We start from the raw sequence: 19,336 nt of genomic DNA, 5'->3' as shown, positions 1-19,336 counted from the left end.
AAATAAACACATATGAAAAAACACACACTCACACGCATTCGCATATTGCCTTCCAACCACATATCTGCTCTCAGGCTACTCATAACTGCAAACACACACACACACACACACACACACACACACACACACACACACGCACGCACACACACACACACACACACACTCACACAGACAGGGTATTCCTAGACAAGCTCCGTCTGTTTTTAGAAACATGACAGAACTGTGAAGGCAGGTGGTCATATACTCTTCTTCTTTTATAGATACTGGACAGAGGAACAGCTGCAGATTCAAATGCTCAGAAAAAAAATGCAACTAAGGTGTTTTTTACAAAACACAACATGTATTTATTTGCAGAATTAAACTCCATCTATGTCAGATTTACCTTGCTGTACCACGTCTGGTGAGTGTTACCATCTTGAAATCACAAACTGAATTTGGAGTGTGTGGTACAAGTAACTGACACACTCTGCTCTGAACATTCTTCTTTCTCACTGTAGTTCTCATGAGATTTCCATATCAGGCAATGCAACACAAGATCCTTCAGAGCCTACGAGAGCCAGCACGATGAGTTGGAGAGAGAGCGAGAGAGCCAGAGAGAAACAAAGAAAGTCAGAGATAGAGAGAGCCTGTGTTGTTTTGTCATTCTGGCTGTAAGCAAGCAGTAGATAAGAGTGGAGAAGAGAAGAGAAGAGAAGAGAAGAGAAGAGAAGAGAAGAGAAGAGAAGAGAAGAGAAGACGCAGTAGGGCAGTACATTTTGCCCTAAATGGTATGGAATGTTAGAATACCTAATGTATCATGTGATGTAAGACTGTATGGGGTCTTTAGGCTGTGAGGGAGAAATCAGTGGCTTAGGATTCCCCTCTCAGCCTTGCCAGACAACACCAATCACTACCACCTGTAAACCCAGGCTTAAACCAAAACCAGTCACTACCATAAACCACCTGTAAACCCAGTCTTTACCAGTCGCTACCATAAACCACCTGAAAATCCCATCCTCACCAAACACCAGTTATAAATCACTTGGACCAACTGAATCAGATCAGGACTGGATTATGGTACCTGTCGGAGCTGGTTCCTTTGTAGAACAAAAGTACACATGACCAAAACAAACAGACACAGCGGGTATAGCGGATCTGAATGAAAGGGCAGTTCTGAGTCCCTGTCCTGATGTGTGCTAACCGAGGTTCACCCTGTGTTTTGTTCAGATGCGTTAATGTGTCTTACTTAAATGACAGACGGACTCCTGCTTTACACATTTCATTCTGGTAAGGCCCTCCAAACAGGCACGTCTACAGATAGAGCCCAGGTGGTGCTCAAGCACCTGCCCTGTTGGCTTCTAACTAGATAAGTGCCCTTTTTTGCGAGACATTATTTTCTATTTCTTTTTCTAATTTTATTTTTTAGTTTTCAAAATTTGGCCCATGGCATCAATGGTCAAATAAAAGTGCATTGTAATGCCCGACAACTGCATTTGAGTTCTAATTCTGTGAGACCGCACAAACTCCTACCCCTGCCTCTTTCACTTCCCATATCACAGCTACCACAGTTAACGCACGCGAATCGAGCGCTCTGTGGATCAGCTTCCACCTCTCCCTGACCTGCCTTCACTGGTGACGGCCAGGTAACCATAGTGTTTGCCCTAAGCCTCGGCATTGTTTGTCACTGTTGTGAAATTAAACCACTATTGAAATATCTCAACACAGCCAGCCTAACTTAGGCAATAGCTGACCATTAAGCTTAACAACAAGCAAGCAATTCTTACTCCTGGCAGTTGTAGGCAAGGCAACTTATTGTCATTTCAATACAACAGTTCATGGCCTTTACAAGCTCAGATCTGAAAGTTTAACTGTTCATCTAATTTTATTGAAATCTTATTGTAGGCCCACAATTTATTTTAACTACACAAAGTGGTTTGGCGATTCTGAATCAGACATAAAGCTACTTTAGCTGAATATTAGTATTTTGTCAGCATTATAGTTGGGTCTATAATACAACACTTTGAATAATCTAAATCATGTATTTACCTCATATATTATCAAAACATTGCCAAATGACAAATAGCACATTAAAATCTGTCTGCAGAAAAAGTAGCTACGTGGTATGGTACTTGAAGTTGTGCCACTGACATTTACAGTCTGGTGAGGCTTACTGTTGAAATGCATGGACTCTGTCACCAAGCAGTCTTACCTACTAAAGCATGCACAATGTGGCATTGTTTTCTTTGTTGTTGCCTGTCCTCATGATAAATGTGGAAATAGTGAAAGCTAAAGGCCTTCGTCTCTGTGAAATGAGAATTTTGTGGAAATCTGTTGAGTATTAAACATCTGCATGAGTGTATGGATATTGAAATAAGTATGTAAGTAAGTAAAAGATGTGCTACTGTATATAACTTTATTTTTTATAAATAATCATGAGAGGGGTGTCCTTTTTTCCGCTAGAGCACCTGTCCAACAAAATGTCTGTGCATGGCCCTGCTTCCAAACACACATTTTGTGCTGCAATAGCTCCACCTGCTGGTATTAGATAGAAATGATGTGCAATATCTTTGTTTAGTCAGCAAAATTGTAAACTAAAACTAGGGTTAAGGGGCCAGGTGATACGAATGAATGCGTAAAAACACATAACAGTGTGTAACATTATGCTATAATTACACATAACAACACACATGAGACGAATTACTGCAGGGATCCCAAAATCCCAGTGGTTTGGAGGGTCAAAATCCTGCTGAATTTTGCCCTCACCTAAAAATTGGCAAGTGATATTTCTCTGAGAAACAGTTGGCTGGACTTTTAAGCTCATTACAAACTGTAAATGTACCTCTGTGATGCAGCCGGACAGACATGCTCCGTTATAGCAGTCGCTGTCTTGGTGATGTAGCCCAGCACGTGGCCTGACGTCAGTGAGAGGGTTTGCATTCTCATCTGTCCAACCAGTACCTACAAATGAGAGATTACTGAGAAGGTACTGCTATAGTAATGATTCAAATTTTCTACTATACAACATTCATAATCATACATATTTCAACTCATATTACCTTATTTTACCTCAAGTTTTACATTATACAGAAATGCTTTACTCCTTTATCTCATCATCAAAACTTTAAAAGAGATGAAATAATCCTACAACACTCATGTAAATAATTCCTCATATAAAAATAACCCAACACAGATTAACTAATGAACGCAACTGCACACAACAAAACATGCAGTTATCACCTCCTGTCTTTAATTTTTCATTTGCGAATGCATCTTTTTCTGTTTGATTGTTTTAGTAGATTTATGTCTCAAAGTATGAAACAGAGCTTAAATCTGAGCCATATTGTCCAAAGGAATACATCTGACTGAGATCTGTGTGAGTGTGTGTGGACTAAGATCCTTCTTCCTTCTCTGTGTTCAGCTGTGGTCACGAAAGGTGAAGCACCTGTGGAGCTGTAAGGTTAAGCAAACAATGCTCTTTTCAAACCATGCCACATTATGTGAAGACATTATGTAACCTGTAATGCAAAAAATGCTTTGGTTGGCCTCAGACATTTATGCTGTAGTGTGTTGACCTCACTCAGCGAAACTAAGGTGACTGATGAGCAAACAAAAGCTAATGGGATTACAGTTTATTAAACAGTCCAAATATGGAGGAAAAAAGTGCAATTTCTCTTTTCCCTTTTTCAGTTATCATAACACATGGACACTTCTTTTTTTAATAGTTGAGTGAATTAGTGTTGAACAGACCCCTGACCTCTTGAAGGTGTGTGATTGGTCAGGCTGGAGGAGAAGCCACATGCCCCGCTGGCTGATGGAGAGGTGACCGGCAAGGCAGTGATCTGTGCTTTGGTTCTTGGATGGCTTTTCCAGTTCCCCTCCTATCAACACATACAGCATTTTAAATCTTTACAATGTTGTTAGTTTGGTGAGAGTGAAAACTCACACCAACCTTTTTTGAACTAGATTTTCTGTAGTGGTATGTGGGTATGCAATCAGTAAATTCCAGAGATTTACTTTCTTAAAAGCTAGAATAAACATCATTAAGGTTTAGCTAGCGAGAATGAATATTAACAACATCAGTAATATCAAGACTGAATCAGCTTTAGAATCAATGTTAATTAAGCATAAGATTCCTTAGGAAAGAGAACATAATGTGAGTCAACACAGAGAGTCATGTCCCAGTGCATGAGGAACAGTATCAGGAAGTGATTACAGTGATGTGTGAATGTGTGCGTGCCTAAGCACATGCACATGCTTGTGTGTAATGGTATTTGACATAAAGATTTCATATTTCATTGTTATTGTTTTTCATTAAGGCAAAATAGTTCTCACCTTATCCGCCTCCTCAGCACTCTGTCTGTTACACCACTGAGCTAGGTCACATGACTGGGCCTGAGCAGGTTCTGCCCATTTCTCTGGACTTCTCCTGGACAGTTGAAGACCGTCTGAGCTTCTGCCTGGTTCATCTGTCTGTTTGTCTGTAGGGCATGCACTAAACACACACCTAGCTTCTCTTATCTCAGCAAGTGTCACCCCCTGTCAAACGTGCACACACACACACACACACGTGCGCACACACGAGCACAGGCACACATGCACACACACACACACACACACACACACACACACAAAGAAAACACAACATTGCCATCACCAAACTCAACACAAACATTAAATATTCACAAGACACACACGCACACATATACACAGTCACATAAAGAAATCCTCAGTTCCTTCATTGGACCCTTCTTGATTTATGGGTTATGAAATATAAAGCCCTGTCTTTAATACTAACCAGATTACAGTGAGGATCCATACTCTATCTTTAATGGAGCGAGCGAGCGAGCGAGTGAGTGAGTGAGTGGGTGAGGGAGTGAGTGAGAAAGGTTTTGGCACAGAACTAAACTTCAGTAATGAGAGAAAGAGGCAACAGCCTGAGGAGACTCTCTACCTGAGTAGACCTGCGTGTTTGTCTGGCCTGACGAGATTTTGCTTTTCTTTGAGACTCCGCTTTTTCATCCCTCGTTGGGCTAAGAAATGACGACCTGAAGTTCAGAGAGCAGAAAAGGACGAATCAATCACTCTGGTCAAAGCCCCAGATAAATTAGCTTCAGTCCTTTCATAACATTATGAGGCTGGATTGTGTGTGTATAGTAGGTTGCATAAGGTTTCATTCTGCTTGAGAGGGTGCAATTCACACACCCAACATGCAGAACAACAGCACACAGCTCACAGTCAGCAGGAATGTAGTAAATAACCAGGAAATACAAAATCAGTGAGAACAGAGGAGAACATTTCTTGGTAAAGGATCAAGCTAAACAGATCATAAATAGCCAACAAAGAGATAATAACAGAATAAATGGGAACAGTGGTCTGGTAGAAAATGTCCAGTTTGACCTGGAGGAGAGAAAACATCATGCTGCACTTACAGATCAATAATTCCTAGCATATCATATTACACCTCTGACAGCAGCTGCATGGTTCTGTTTGACTGTGTCTGTGTGTGTGTGTGTGAGAGAGAGAGAGAGAGAGGGGGGGGGGGGGGGGGGCTTCTGAGAGAAAGCCTCTCAATAAAATGACACAGAGTCAACACACACCATACAGAGGACACATTCAGTTCATTCTAATGGCTATACACTACCCACATGCTCACTCTCTACTCTGTACTGGGTACTGATTAGGAGAGAGAGAGAGACAGACAGACAGATCCAATTATTTATTAATTATTTATTCCTAATAATTCACAAACACATTCACACATATTAATTCAAAAATATATATGTGTGTGTGTGTATATATATATATATATATATATATATATATATATTTTTTTTTTTGATTGTGGGTAGTGGATTATGACTTCTTATGTTCTATGATTCTAGAAACAATTTTAAAGTTACACATTCACATTTACAATGAAACAAGTCATCAGTGGAATAAAACAATGTATAGTGTAGGTACTGCAGAGTAAAACATTTTGATCAATTTAGATTTAAAGATGAGTCATCAAGCCCCTCTGCAATATGTAGTATACTGTGAAAAATTTAATTAAAAAAATCCTCCATAAGCGCTCAAATAATACAACTTAAAATAACAGCTGAAAAAGAAAACTCTGTCCAAACCCTCTCACTAAACACTTATTGTCAACACAGTCTACACAACTAATGGTTTCATCACAAAGATGCCTCAGTGCAATACCAGAATAACAATGATCATTACCATCTACTACACTGCTTTTTCCAACTGATTCTCTAATCAGTATATTCAAACCTGAGAAATCTTAACCAGCAAATCCCTTTCCAACATCTGCCCCCATCTGAGATTTTGCTCTTTGCTTTAAAGGACAAACTGTTCTACCCACAGCGCGGCACGCTATCATCAACAACTTTAACCACATCACTGCCAGGAGAAAGACCGTATGGATAGAGGAGAAAAGAGGAATAGTATGGTCTGTGAGAAAAAAAAGGCATTCTAAGAGCAGACAGAGAGGAAGCTGTATTTGAGTAAGGGGATATGAGAGGTCAGGGATAAGGCTAGGGAGAGGATTAATACAGTACCTGGGCACACAGGCTTGCATGACTCCTGCTGAATCTCTGAGACTACAGGCCATGGAGACAACAGACACGGAGACTGCAGCACTGATGAGAAGAAGGTGGGGCAGGGATGGCCGTGTAGGAAAAGAGAATGAGGGAGGGAGGAACAGAGAAGGTGGGGAGGGAGGGAGAGAGAGAGAGAGAGAGAGAGAGAGAGAGAGAGAGAGAGAGAGAGGATGCTAGGAGATAATATAGGATGTGAAGAATGTGATGGAGAAGACCAGTTGTTTCTCTTTAAAATCACTCCTTTTGATAGATGAGGCTGAGTGGCAGTCTTTCTGTCTTTCCATCAGATACATGTATTTTACTGATTATAAATTAAGGCAATACAAAACCGCCCGTGAATTTCAGTAATATAATCCCTTACTACGTTACTTAGGTAATGAAAATCTATATCAAGATTTCAAAATTACAGTCCTGCAGTGTGTTACCATGAAAATATAGTAAATTGTATCGACATTCCTGTTGAAGACAGTGAGTTGTCTTCACAGGGTTTTGCTTTCTAGATTCACATCAAATGTAACTCTGGATAAATCCAGAATCTAGAAAGCAGGAACCTGGGAAAAGTGTGTGCGGCATGCCTTGATATTCCTTTCTTCTGTCTTCCTCCACCATAATTGTTTCTTCATAGTAAATGTGGTCAGGGCAGAAATTTTTCACTACATCAGTACTGTACAATACAAAATGGCTGCTCATCCAATGTTCATCTCAAACTACTAATCTTTTGGAAAATAATGATTGTTTTTACCAGAAACATCTGTGGGTTTGAGAATTTAGATTTTCTGTGACTTTGAAGAAGGTTATAGAGCACCCGCACTACACTACCTAACCTACAGGGAAACTGAAAGTGTGTCAGGTTATTACTCTATTAATCTGAGAGGCCAGCCAGGCTGCATCTTGATAGGATACATAATTGTAGAGGTAATGTTAAGATTATAATGTACTGAAACAGTTCATCTGTGAACTTTCACACCTGTGGATATTCAAACAATTTTTCTCATGTTCAATCAAAAAGAAGTCATGGATGAAGAGACAATAAAAACAGTGGGAGAGTGGTAGTAATGTCTCAGGGGTAGTAATATCCATTATTTGACAGGCTAGTTCTTTTTAAACCTGTGATAGAACTTTGAGAGTTGAGTCATAGTCACCTCTTGAGTTAGGATTCAAACTAAGATGATTTAGGCAAGCGAAATTCTTTTTTTGGTTTTCACTTCACAACAATATACTTCATCTGAGAAACATGACAGAACATCTGCTGAAGTGTAAAAAGGGGGAAGGACCCTCAGTTTATTTCAGAAACACAGCGCGGAAACCAGGGACAAGTGTAATTGTGGAGCAGCACCTAAGACTAGGCATTTGTCAAGGACATCATCGAAACAAGAGGAAAAAAAATTGCAGAGTACAATCTTTCATGAAATTTCCCTTTAAACACAGTCTTTTCCATAACCTGTCTGTGGACAGACCGCGCAAAAAGACCTGTTTTTCTTCCTACTCCCTTCGCATGCTTCAGACCAGATGCTTTCATTACAGTAACAAAAAACAAACCAATTTTAAATCAGCAACATAATCACAGTTATGGCTTTTTACCCTGTTCGCCATGAATCCTTGGACTGGGTGTTCAGTGCACCCAGTGCTCCTATAGAACTTGTAGAACAAAAAAAAGAAAAGAAAAAAAAACTGACTTGTGTGTGGAAAAATTGTAGAAAGATCCACAGATTAGTAGAAAAGATTAAGGCTCGTGAGATCAACATTGGCACAAAAGAGCCCTGAATATTCCCCATTCTCAGCCTAGCAGCCCGATACCTTGTGTATCTCACCAAAACATTCTCAGAACAGATAGTGTACACTTATTCACATGTGACCGGATTACCCTTTTCAAAGAAAGACAAGGAAAAAAAAGTAACAGTCCTTCAGATCCTGTTTGATGGTCCTGTTTGTGGTTCTGCTGACAGCCCATTAGTGTCCATTGTCTCCTGTGAGTTCAGCAGAATGGAAGACCAGACGTCCTCTTGGTGTCAACATGCAGCGATTCTGTTCTGTTTGTGAATCAAATAAAAATACATCATTGGACTTAAAGAAATGGACATTTAAAAAAGTATAACCTTCTAGCCAAAACTGAAGAATGAAATCAACCACATAAGCAATAGGGACAATTTATCAAACACCAGATATTTTAAGATAGCAGATAATAACTTACATTCCTTTTCCATGGCAGTCTCTTCATCCTCTGGCTCTTGTATTTCATCTTCTTCCTCAACACTCTGGTCCTCCACAAACTCCTCCTCCAACACCTCTCTGGGAGCTTCAAAGTTCTCCTGCTCCACCTCCTGACTAGACTCCTCCTCTTCCTCTGAGGGAGCAGGCTGCTGTTCAGGGATCAGCTCTTCTAGCTCTATAGGTTCCACCTCCATTGCCTCTTCCTCTGAAGCAGCAGTCTGTTCCTCTGTGATTGGTTCAAATAGTTCTACAGGGTTCAGCTCCTCTGGTAGACCCTCTTCCTGTGTGACAGGTGCTATCTGATCATCCTCTGGAGTGAGTACATCCTCCTTTGGCAATGTCTGCTCCTCAGAGAGAGTGATTTCTGCTTCCGGTAGTGTCTCCTCCTCTGCTGAGGCAGTAGTCTCTGCTCCTGCTATCGTCTCCTCCTCAGCTGAAAGAACAGTCTCTGCTCCTTCTGGTGTCTCCTCTTCATCTGTTAGAGCCCTCTCTGCTGCAACCTCCTCTGTGGGTCCTGGTTCTGTTGCTTCTGAGTCTAGTTGGTCACCTCCATCCAACTATGGCACAAAGGGGTGGAAAAAAGTCAACATTAGGTGACAATACTGTATGTGCAGATACAGAAAACTGCACCCAGACAGTTATTTATTAAGAGCCTTCAATGAATACTGAAGCTTCTGGGAGAGAATTACATCAAATCTGAAGAACAGTTTAAGGCATTTAAAGGGCTTCATGTATTAAATGATTTATGACTGCGTCCACTGTCGTGGTGCTCAGGACTTCAGATTTGCTAAATAATTTTTTCTCAAACCAGTAAGAGCAAGGATTTGAAATTGAGTAGATATTTCCAGACAGACAATTAACCTCATTACACTGATACTCATTACAGGTACTGTACTCCCTATAGAAAGCTACTGTACAGAAATAGTAGGGAGCATGAGAAATATGGTCTACATTATCACATTTCTGCCATAGAGATCCGATCCACTCACGCATCTGCTCTACTGAAAAGATACAGTCAGGAGACAGACAACGACCTTAATCATCATCTATGGCAGATGGAGGTGACATGAGTATACTTGCCTGATCTCGCTGGGGAAACACATCACATAACTGAATGAAATGTCTTCACTTGCTGTTAGTTTGCTAAGGTAGGATGGATCATTTCAGAATAAAAGCACAGCAGGAGAAAATTTACAACCTTTGCTAAAGCATTTAAAATACTTAAAAATCATGTCATCGTCTTTTAAGTTTAAAGCAGGTTTGCAGTGGTAATGTGGCAGTGTTACAGGTAGGTCTGCTGTGGCAGTGTTTAAGACAGGATCCCTGTGGCAGTGTTTAAGGCAGGTCTGTTGTGGTATTGTAGTAGTGTCTAAAGGAGGTCTGGTGTGATAGTGCGGCAGTGTTTAAGGTAGGTCCACAGTAGTAGTGTGGTTAAAGCCCACTATCATTCTGACCTGGGAAACCTGGCTCTGTATAGACTCTAGCTGGGCACTGAGTTCTGTGTGGAGGTTCTGGGCAGCTGAATTCTGTTCCTGTAGACTCTGATGAACAGAACTCAACTGCTCCTCCACATTTGCTTGCTGAGATCTATGGATACGTTCAGTCTCCAGAAGCTCTCTGTGAACACACAACACATGCATGAGTAGAGAGGATCGCCTTGTTTGTTGGATCAAGTGGGTGGAAGAAATATACATCTACATACATTCTCAAATAAAATGATAAGCCTCTGCCCCTATGAAAGAGACAACCTTTCCAAACGAGTAAAAAAAATGAAACCTCAAGTGCGGGTTCCCTAAATCATAATAATTAATAGATGATAATACATATTAATGAACACTCACTTAACAATGGCAATCTCTTCCATGCTTTTCTCCAGTTGAATCTGTTGGTTAGCCAGCAGTTTCTTCAGTTCCAGAAGGTCAGAGGTTTGTGTCTGTATCTGAGAGCTCAGCACTTCCACTGTAGCTGCCTTCTGCTCCAGCTGGACCTCACTAGCCGCCAGGCTACTTGACAAACCCTCCACACTCTGTGCTAACTCAGTGCTAGCCCCTGCTAGCCCCTCCACCTGCTGTTTCACTTCTTCAAACTCTAGACTCTTTTCCCTGAGAGAGACCTGGAGCTGGGCCAGCTGTTCCGCAGAGACAGCAGCTTTTTGGACCTCGGCAAGTCGGGCTTTCATCTCTGTATGCAGAGTAAGTACCTGGGCAGGCAGGTCAGAGGTCTTAAGCTGCTCAGCTGTGGCAAGTGCCATGCCAACCTGTTTCTGTGCCAGTGCGTACGACTCCTCCAGAGTGTGTAAACGGTGCTCAAACCCATCAGGACCCAGCTGCTGTGATAATGGGGTAAAGGGAGGGGGGGGGGGGGGTATTGCATTAGTACAGCCTTTATTGTCTAATTTAATACGCATTCTTTATTCGTGTACACATATCACTTCTGAAAACACTGATACATGGTGCATATTTAATACATAGAGACAGAGCTCTGTGAAGGGTCCAAGCCCAGAGTCAGTCATAGCTCAGTGGGGACATTACCGGATATAATTTTGCTACATACAGACTAATTAAAGAAAATTGACATTCAGAAGAACCAACTGATGCTCACACTCTCATAGATTCACACAAGAGCACACAAACCTACCTATGCCCAGCTCTGCTCCCTAAACCACATCATTGTCAGACATCATTGATTAACATGTCCTACCTCACTCTCCCCTATAACAGCACTACTAGAGAGGGTGAACTATAATGGAGTCATCTGGTAGAGTGAGGCAAACTGAAGTTCTTCATTTAATGGCAAAATAAAGAAAATGCAGGTGAAAACTAAGTAGGTAGCTGGACATTCTAAAACGAATATCATTACATAGTTTTGTATCAATCACCATTAAGTTTTGGGTCATTTAATCTAAAAATCACACAGAAAAAGTGACTTTGACATAGTGCATGACTTTCATTTGGAACTCTTGGCAATTAGAATAACTATTCATGTTGCACTCTTGACTATCTCATGTGGTAGTAGGCAGTCCCTACTCCCAAAACCTGGTTGGTGACACTGGAAACTGACTGGAGGATTGCCATTACCTATTTCCCCAGGGCTTTCAACCATTACTCTGGTATAGTCACAGTGACCTATCCTAACCAGACTGTATATACATGAGTCCACATATACCTACCTGCTGTCTAAGACACAGCAACACAGCTGGTATTTGAGCATGCCTAGTAATTACAGATTCATTTCCGCCTGGAAAACAGGTGTATATGTACAGACTCTTCAGGTAGTTCAAGAGTTGTACTAAATGTAATGCGTATATGGATTAGACATGTTAAGGTCATTAACACAGAGTCTTCAAAATGTCTGAAGATGGTTAAAATCTGATTGATACAGTTAACCAGTTAGCTGTGTGAAAAGGAGCTGACAGCAGAACAGCCAAACAAGCCCTCTTTGCATGGCCATGCAGATACACATGCATACACACATAAACATACATTTATGGTTACACTAACAGTCACGCTGCTGTGATGTTTACTGGGGGGGTCAATGTCCAGTAGAGTCAGGAGTGTACATTGGAAAAGATGAATGAACATTACATGTCTGAGAAAAGTTCACTACACATATACATTTCTAAAAAATTACAAGTTGTAACTGATTTATAGATAATAAATTTATAAATGTGTAATGTTATATCAGTTATGTTGCCTTACGCACTACAGTAGTACAGGTACTTGGATATACTGCAGTAATCTGTACACTCAAATTGTTTTCAGACCGCGAATTATCTGCTCTAACAACCATCAGTGTCACTACAGCAGTAGACAGCAGAGTTACATAGTCGCGCTAGTTCTATAGTTGGGCTGAAATTTAGGCACAACAGTGCGCGAACACGTCTGATCCATTGAAAATAAACACTCTCTCTCAATTCCTCACACATATAGCTGTATATTACATTGACAGAACACCAGCTTTCTCTTCTGAACATTATGTTCTTGTAGCTGGTTCAGTCAAAACACGAGTTCTCTTTACATTCAAACACGGACACAATACAAGGACAGAGCTTTAGATGGGAACCCCTTAAATGTCGATTATTAACTGCTGTCTATATTTCCTGTTGAGTTTGCGAACAATATCCTCGATATGAGCTACCCTTTCAGCACACGGTCAGTATCATGTTGGTAATGTGTGAGTTTATTTTTAACACAGCAGAACAACTGGGTGTCGGATTTAGACACTGGACACTGCATACACAGGCCTGACATGGTATTAAGCAATACAAGGGACCTTTACTGTTTAAGAGTTAAAAATTCAGGATGAAAATAACAAAGTCCTAGCTCTCTCCTCTTATTGAACATGTCCAATCACGGTGTAGCAAAAGCTAGATCGGTGATATAAATTTTGATGCTGCGTTGATAAACTGTTTAGAAATAGCATCATTTAGGTCACTCTAGTGCCGACCATTGCACATGGAAATTTGATATTAGTTTGCCACTGTCAGTCACAGTCTGAACTTGAACTGCAAAATTATGTTCATCCATCCATTTTGGTTTAGTTGGTCAAACATGAACATTTTTTCTTTCAATAGTACAAAACAAAGTTTAGAGAGAAACTTTGTCAACAACTTTTTGGAAACTCCTATTGGCTTTCATACGGAACCTTTCATATTTAATCAAAGTTTCTATTTCTGTTTGTCTGACTGCCGACTCAAACTCACCTTCTCATTTGCCTTCCTCATCTCCTCTTGGAAAGACTGAAGCTTCACCATTTTCATCTGCATGCCCATGAGGTTATCCGCTAAATAGGTTAAAGACTGGTGTTGTTGGAAAGAGAACCACGCTACGGTCGCCCCTCCAATAACGATCATGAGGAATAAAATAAACAAGAGGGCGTATTGAGATCCGACTCGCGTTTCTGGCTCAGTGGCTTCATGTTTGAAGGAATTATCTTCGTGTTTGTGGTTGCTTTTCCCCCTTCGATGCTTTGCGGTCATTTTGTGTCTCAATATTAAATTCGTTTACTACAGTGGGGCAGTACAGCGATCCAGATGATTTAATTCGTTATCTATGACGCATACGAACCCTGAGTTTAATCCAGTAGGTTGGGCTACTGACTCTTAATTGATAATCACCGCTAAGGATCTTCATTCAAAGAGAGCAGGGGAGAGTGGAGGTACATGAAGGGGGCTGGGCTGCAGACAAATGAGGAGGAAGGCGTGGTATTTGCAGAGGGTTACAGGAAGAGAGACATGCATGTAGCTGCGTATCGTGACTCTGAGTGGCCAGAGTGCGGGACCATGTGCTTAGTTATCTAATGAGAAAGTCACACGTGTACCGGTAATGTTCATCATTTGAAAGAGGGGGCTAGCGTGGCATACTGCATGCCGGGGTGCGGGCAAGGTAGGGGGAGTCTGTTGAATGTGTGGCGTCTCTGTATGTGCATGAATACATCAGAGGTACTGTGAGTTCAGCTCCCCACACATAGGCCCAAAATAACCCCGAACTACTAGATTTACAGAGGTACTACACAAGCTATGTCATATATTGAAACTAATTTCGAAGCAAACATACAGTTTCCTATAACATATGAAAATGTGGCTTTGTAGTGACAGGGAACTGGAAAACATACTACGGATTTATATATTTTTTCCTTTTAATTTGACCTTTTAAAAGAGAACATATTTCACATACATATGTCTGGTCAGACATTTTGGCGTATAATGTGACATGACAACAGACCTAGACAACACAACATTTCCCATAAAATATATATGCAAACCTAATGGCTCGAACACTGAAGCAGGATTGTGTGCAGTTGATGAAGTATGACTTTCAGTTTTAATTAAAAGTCTTTAACCTTTTGAACAAGAGAGTTTAATATACAGGTATACTGAAGCTGTTAGGTGTTTGTGGGTTTTATATTTTAATCTTGTGAAAACAGACACCATGTCAGACCGTTTTTTTTTTTTTTTTTTCTTTTATTACCTACAACCGCACATCAGACATAAAAAATAAATTAAATTCCCATATTTCTTTAATAATCACAAACAACAAGCCTCCTAATAATTTATTTATTATTATTAAATTATTATTCCTAAGAATAATAATTTAACAGCTAAGCCAAGCAGAGATCTGAAAATCTGAACAGAACTCATATGCTCAGTTATCCATTTAACACTGCAATGTGTTTGAGACACTGTTAGTGAATTTGATTCTGCTTTCTGTTAATGCATTAGTTTTGGATTTTTCTGCAACACATAAATTATTTTCTGCAGTAAATAATTTGTAAGTATATAATCATCCATTTAACTTAAAACTGAAGTGTTGTCATTGAGTTGTCTTGACGCCGAGTTGTCACTTCATTCTGTGTGTGTGTGTGTGAGAGAGAGAGAGAGAGAGGGAGAGAGAGAGAGAGAGAGAGAGGGGGGGGGGGAAGAGAGAGGGGTCAGTTAATGTCATTAGATTTGATGACTCACAATGAAACATAGTTTTCTGAGTTCCCAGGACCAGGACAGGAGCAGTGTCTCTATTCATTTGTAATGCCCCATCATTACACTCAGCACTTCATTGCTTAAACTGGGTCATTACTTACTGTTTTTGTCCCACTATGTCTCACTGGGATCCAGTACAATTCAGGGATTGCAGGAACCACACTTTAGTGTCAATGCTAGTGTACTTATATGGACAGCTAACAAACCTACATTTTAAAGGCCTGCACAGTGGGCACAGTGCCAATGAATCTTAGGGAAAAAAAAGACTTGAATAAAGCATTGTGGGAAAAGTCTTGACCCAGAACATTGGCACTACAGAGGTTACAGTCATTTGAACTGGATGCCTGGATACAATGCCCACAACTTTTCACTTTAGATTTTATCTTTAATGTTTACAAATTATGTTAAATATTTTTTACAACTGCAGGATTGATCTCATTATACAATTGCTCAGAAATAATATAAGTGATATTTGACTGAATTTTTAAGGAGCTGCTGGTGGATGTAGTTAGGTATGACTCACCTCTGACAGAGAGTTTGGTGGTACATTCTGCCCGTCCTAGTGCATTCTCTGCACTGATGGTGTATTCCCCCACATCTTTGGGTCCAACCCGTAGAATCAACAGTGAGCAAACACCACACGTATTGGAGATGTAGTAGTTGGTGTTGGTGTTGATACTGACATTGTTTCTGTACCAGGTGATACGGGGATTGGGGTTTCCCCTCACAGCACAACTCATGTAGCACTCATACCCTTTTGGAGCAGTGTGAAACTTCAGGGGAACCAGGAATGATGGTGCACTTTGCAGGTCACAGTCTTTATAGTGTGGCAAATTTAAGACAAATTTCTCTGCAAAAGTTCCACAAAGAGTGATGTCAGCTTTTGGACTGGAAGGGTATGAAATATTCTCCGAAAAGGACAGAAAAAAGTAGTTGCTTGGTTTTAGTTTCAAAACTAAATGAGCAATTTAAAGATTTCATAAATGTTTAGTGTTATCTATTGTATAAAGTGATATGAATGAATTCTAAAGTATGCAGCTATGAAATATTGACTGCATACAAGAGAGTGTTATCATATTTAGATGTACTATAAATATGAAGTTGTCACAGTATTAAGGGATCTGAATTTGCTGAAAGAGTTTAAACTGTAAACTCTTTACTGCATTTTACATATGACAAACTGAAGAGCACAACTGATCAAATTGTATATGATTACCTCTCTTTCTGTTTGTGCCCCAGGTGGGTGACTCAGAAGGAGCAGACATGCCCATGTCGTTCTTGGCATAAATACGGAAGTGGTATTCACGCCCTGCCATGATGTTACAGGCAGTGAATTTATTGTTGAAGAGTCGGTCGGCCACCATATGCCAGGTTCGTTTGGTGGAATCTCGCTGAGAGACCATGTAGTGAAGACGATCATCACGCTTTTCATCTGGAGATGGCTCCCAGGTCACTGTCACTGTGCCTGGGACATTTTCTTCCAACTCCACAGGGCCTGGTGGCTTCGGTTCATCTGCAGAAATGTCAGAGGTTCCAATGAGAAGATATGGAAGAGAAGAGATGGATACTGGGCTGATAATTTGGCTGAGGAGAGATTCTGAGTGGTTGGTTGTAGTGGGAGTTAAAATGTCTGTGAGACAGACTCAACCAGTGTGTATCTGTGTTTCCGCTGACTGAGAGCAGTGTGGAGAGTGCTAATTGAGGTCAAATGTAAAATTTTCTGATCACTGACTGCATCCTGTGTGTGACATGCATGGACGTTAAAAACTAACAACATGTTGTCAACCACTAGTTTTAGTTATCATTCACAAACTTGCATCATTATCTTTGAAATCTCATGTTATGAAACCATTTCAGTTACAAACAATAGGTAAATTTGGCCTCAGTGAATGTGCATGTTCCAACAGACACAGTTGCTCTTTAAAGTGCACTGCATAGTACTAAGTATTACCTGTGACTCTGACCTCTATACTGAAGGTCTCCTGACCCACCATGTTGTTCACAGCAATGGTGTAAGTACCAGTGTCGGTGCGCTCAGAGGAGGGAATCAGGAGCTGGGATGCTCCATCAGAGTTACTAATGGTGACTCGCTTGGACACAGGAACACCATCCTTCAGCCACTCCACATCAGGAACTGGGGATGCCTAGCAACAACAACACATCACTATTCACAAACTGCAGCTCAGGAAACGATGCCAAATATTCAAGTCAATCCGACATGACCTATCCTTATGTACATACTGAAAATTTCAGGTAACTGACATATGTAACATTGAGATCATGTCACAAGGAAATTCGTTTGAGCAACAGCCATTTAGAATGTGATGCATGTGTTGTGGATGAATTATAAATGTGTAAAAGTAACTGGGAATCATTAGAAAATTCAGGGTTTACCTCAAAGTTAACCGTGATCCGAACAGTGTTGCCTGCGCGCACTACCATGAAACTCTTCAGATTGCGGTCTGTAAACCTTGGCCTCACTAGAAGGAAACCAAAAAAAAAAAAAAGTGCTGTAAGAATGAGACACACCCTGCAGTGTCAGGTGAGAACCTTTGCCATTTGCCCTTGGGAAAGACAGCTGCAGGTTTGAACAATATGAAATCTTTAGTTTCAGTGTTTTTGGACTTCACTTATTATTCAGAGATTTTACTCCGTTTGAAATATTGAAAAGGCCTAAAGGAAGCAAATGCAAAGGTTGTGCTTGGATGGGATCTTCAGAAAAAAGTATAGATCTCTGCACTTCCAAAAGATTAAGCAATAGAGAACAAAGAACTGAGCCCCAAGATTATTAGTTATGTTTCAGACTTATCTTACAAAGGCACATTTTTCTGTGCTTAAAACTAGCATTCAAGTGGGAGGGCAACATTCCTCAACATATTTTTTACAGGAGTCTCTTTGAACCTACCAGGAGGGGGCATTGCCAGGATGTAGTTGTCCAGATCTTGGGGTGGGCCATCTCCGCCTTCATTGGTGGCTAGGACTCTGACCCAGTACATGGCCATAGACTTAAGACCTTTAACTGTGAGGGAGGTCAGGATGATTGGGCTTGTGTTACAACGAATCCATTCTAGGCTCTCTGCTGGCCTAATCTCCACAAAGTAACCTTTAGCTTCATCCTGTGCTCCTCTCTCTTCAACTGGTTTGGTCCATGACAGGGATACACTGGTGTAGGTGGCCTCTGTAACCTTCAGGTCCCGCACTTTTCCTGGGCTCTCTGAAAGGATGTAAACATAATTTTGATTGAGGAACTAATTTATTGGACAGCTGAATATAGTCATTTACAGGTGAAGGCTCTGTATATCATAAGACGATGTTTTCCTTATTCAGTTGGTAATATTCAGAAAGACACTTCATTTTGGTTCATCCTATGTAGTCCTTACAATGATACAGTCATTGTGGTTTGGTCTATGGATTCTTTCTGTGCATCATGTGCATCATCGAGCATTGAATAACTCACTCTTTGGATCTCGGGCAGTCACAAAATCACATGGGACACTGGGCTCCCCAACACCAGATGCATTAATGGCTGAGACTCTGAACTCATACTCCATACCAGCAACCACATCCTTCACTGCATATTTTTTTTCTGGAGAAGGAGCACAACATTGTTCATAGTCACTTTAACAGATCAAGTGGAAGCAATGCAGACTGCTTATGAAACTGACAAAAATGGGAGATAAACATGCAAAGGTGGGAAGGAGAATGTTGTAATATTTAGCTGGGCATTAGACAGCAGTGTTAATTTTGGCACGTGATTTTGATTTTGTCGTAGATTTAGTCTTTTGACTAAAATATTTATCCGTTTTTGTCATATTTTAGTCATTTGACCATTGTTAGTTTTAGTCTAGACTTAGTAAATGAAAACTATACAAGTTTTGGTCAAATTTTAGTCAAATGAGGTTTGTGGTATTTTTCCCACTGATTTTGCACACATACTGTTTTTAGTAAGTTTTATTTTCAGTTGTATTATAGCTAAAATGTGCGCACAAATCCGTTCTTTTTCTTCATCTGAGAGTAGCCATGACTTGAGTTGCCAAGTTAACGTTAGTTAAAATGTTTAACGTTCGATTTC

At 40.5% G+C, this 19,336-nt stretch overlaps 1 protein-coding gene across 1 annotated transcript in view; it reads right to left on the bottom strand.

The window, feature by feature from the left end:
* Window positions 1-4,097: 4,097 nt before the first annotated feature.
* Window positions 4,098-19,336, bottom strand: part of LOC115806969 (immunoglobulin-like and fibronectin type III domain-containing protein 1) — a 36,510-nt gene continuing 21,271 nt past the window's right edge. Inside the window, exons 9-20 of the mRNA XM_030767828.1 lie at window positions 18,722-18,850; window positions 18,170-18,478; window positions 17,659-17,744; window positions 17,216-17,408; window positions 16,481-16,777; window positions 15,788-16,114; window positions 13,492-13,571; window positions 10,631-11,118; window positions 10,244-10,406; window positions 8,770-9,346; window positions 4,312-4,457; window positions 4,098-4,112 (exon numbers count right to left, since the gene is read on the bottom strand). Coding sequence (XP_030623688.1) covers window positions 4,098-4,112; window positions 4,312-4,457; window positions 8,770-9,346; window positions 10,244-10,406; window positions 10,631-11,118; window positions 13,492-13,571; window positions 15,788-16,114; window positions 16,481-16,777; window positions 17,216-17,408; window positions 17,659-17,744; window positions 18,170-18,478; window positions 18,722-18,850 — 2,810 coding nt within the window. The remainder of the gene's footprint in view (window positions 4,113-4,311; window positions 4,458-8,769; window positions 9,347-10,243; window positions 10,407-10,630; window positions 11,119-13,491; window positions 13,572-15,787; window positions 16,115-16,480; window positions 16,778-17,215; window positions 17,409-17,658; window positions 17,745-18,169; window positions 18,479-18,721; window positions 18,851-19,336) is intronic.

This window comes from Chanos chanos, chromosome 3 (genome assembly GCF_902362185.1).
Source record: "Chanos chanos chromosome 3, fChaCha1.1, whole genome shotgun sequence".
In the NCBI taxonomy this organism is placed as follows: Eukaryota; Metazoa; Chordata; class Actinopteri; order Gonorynchiformes; family Chanidae; genus Chanos; species Chanos chanos.
Note: the sequence above shows the minus strand (reverse complement) of the source record. Positions and strands in the feature narration are given on the sequence as shown.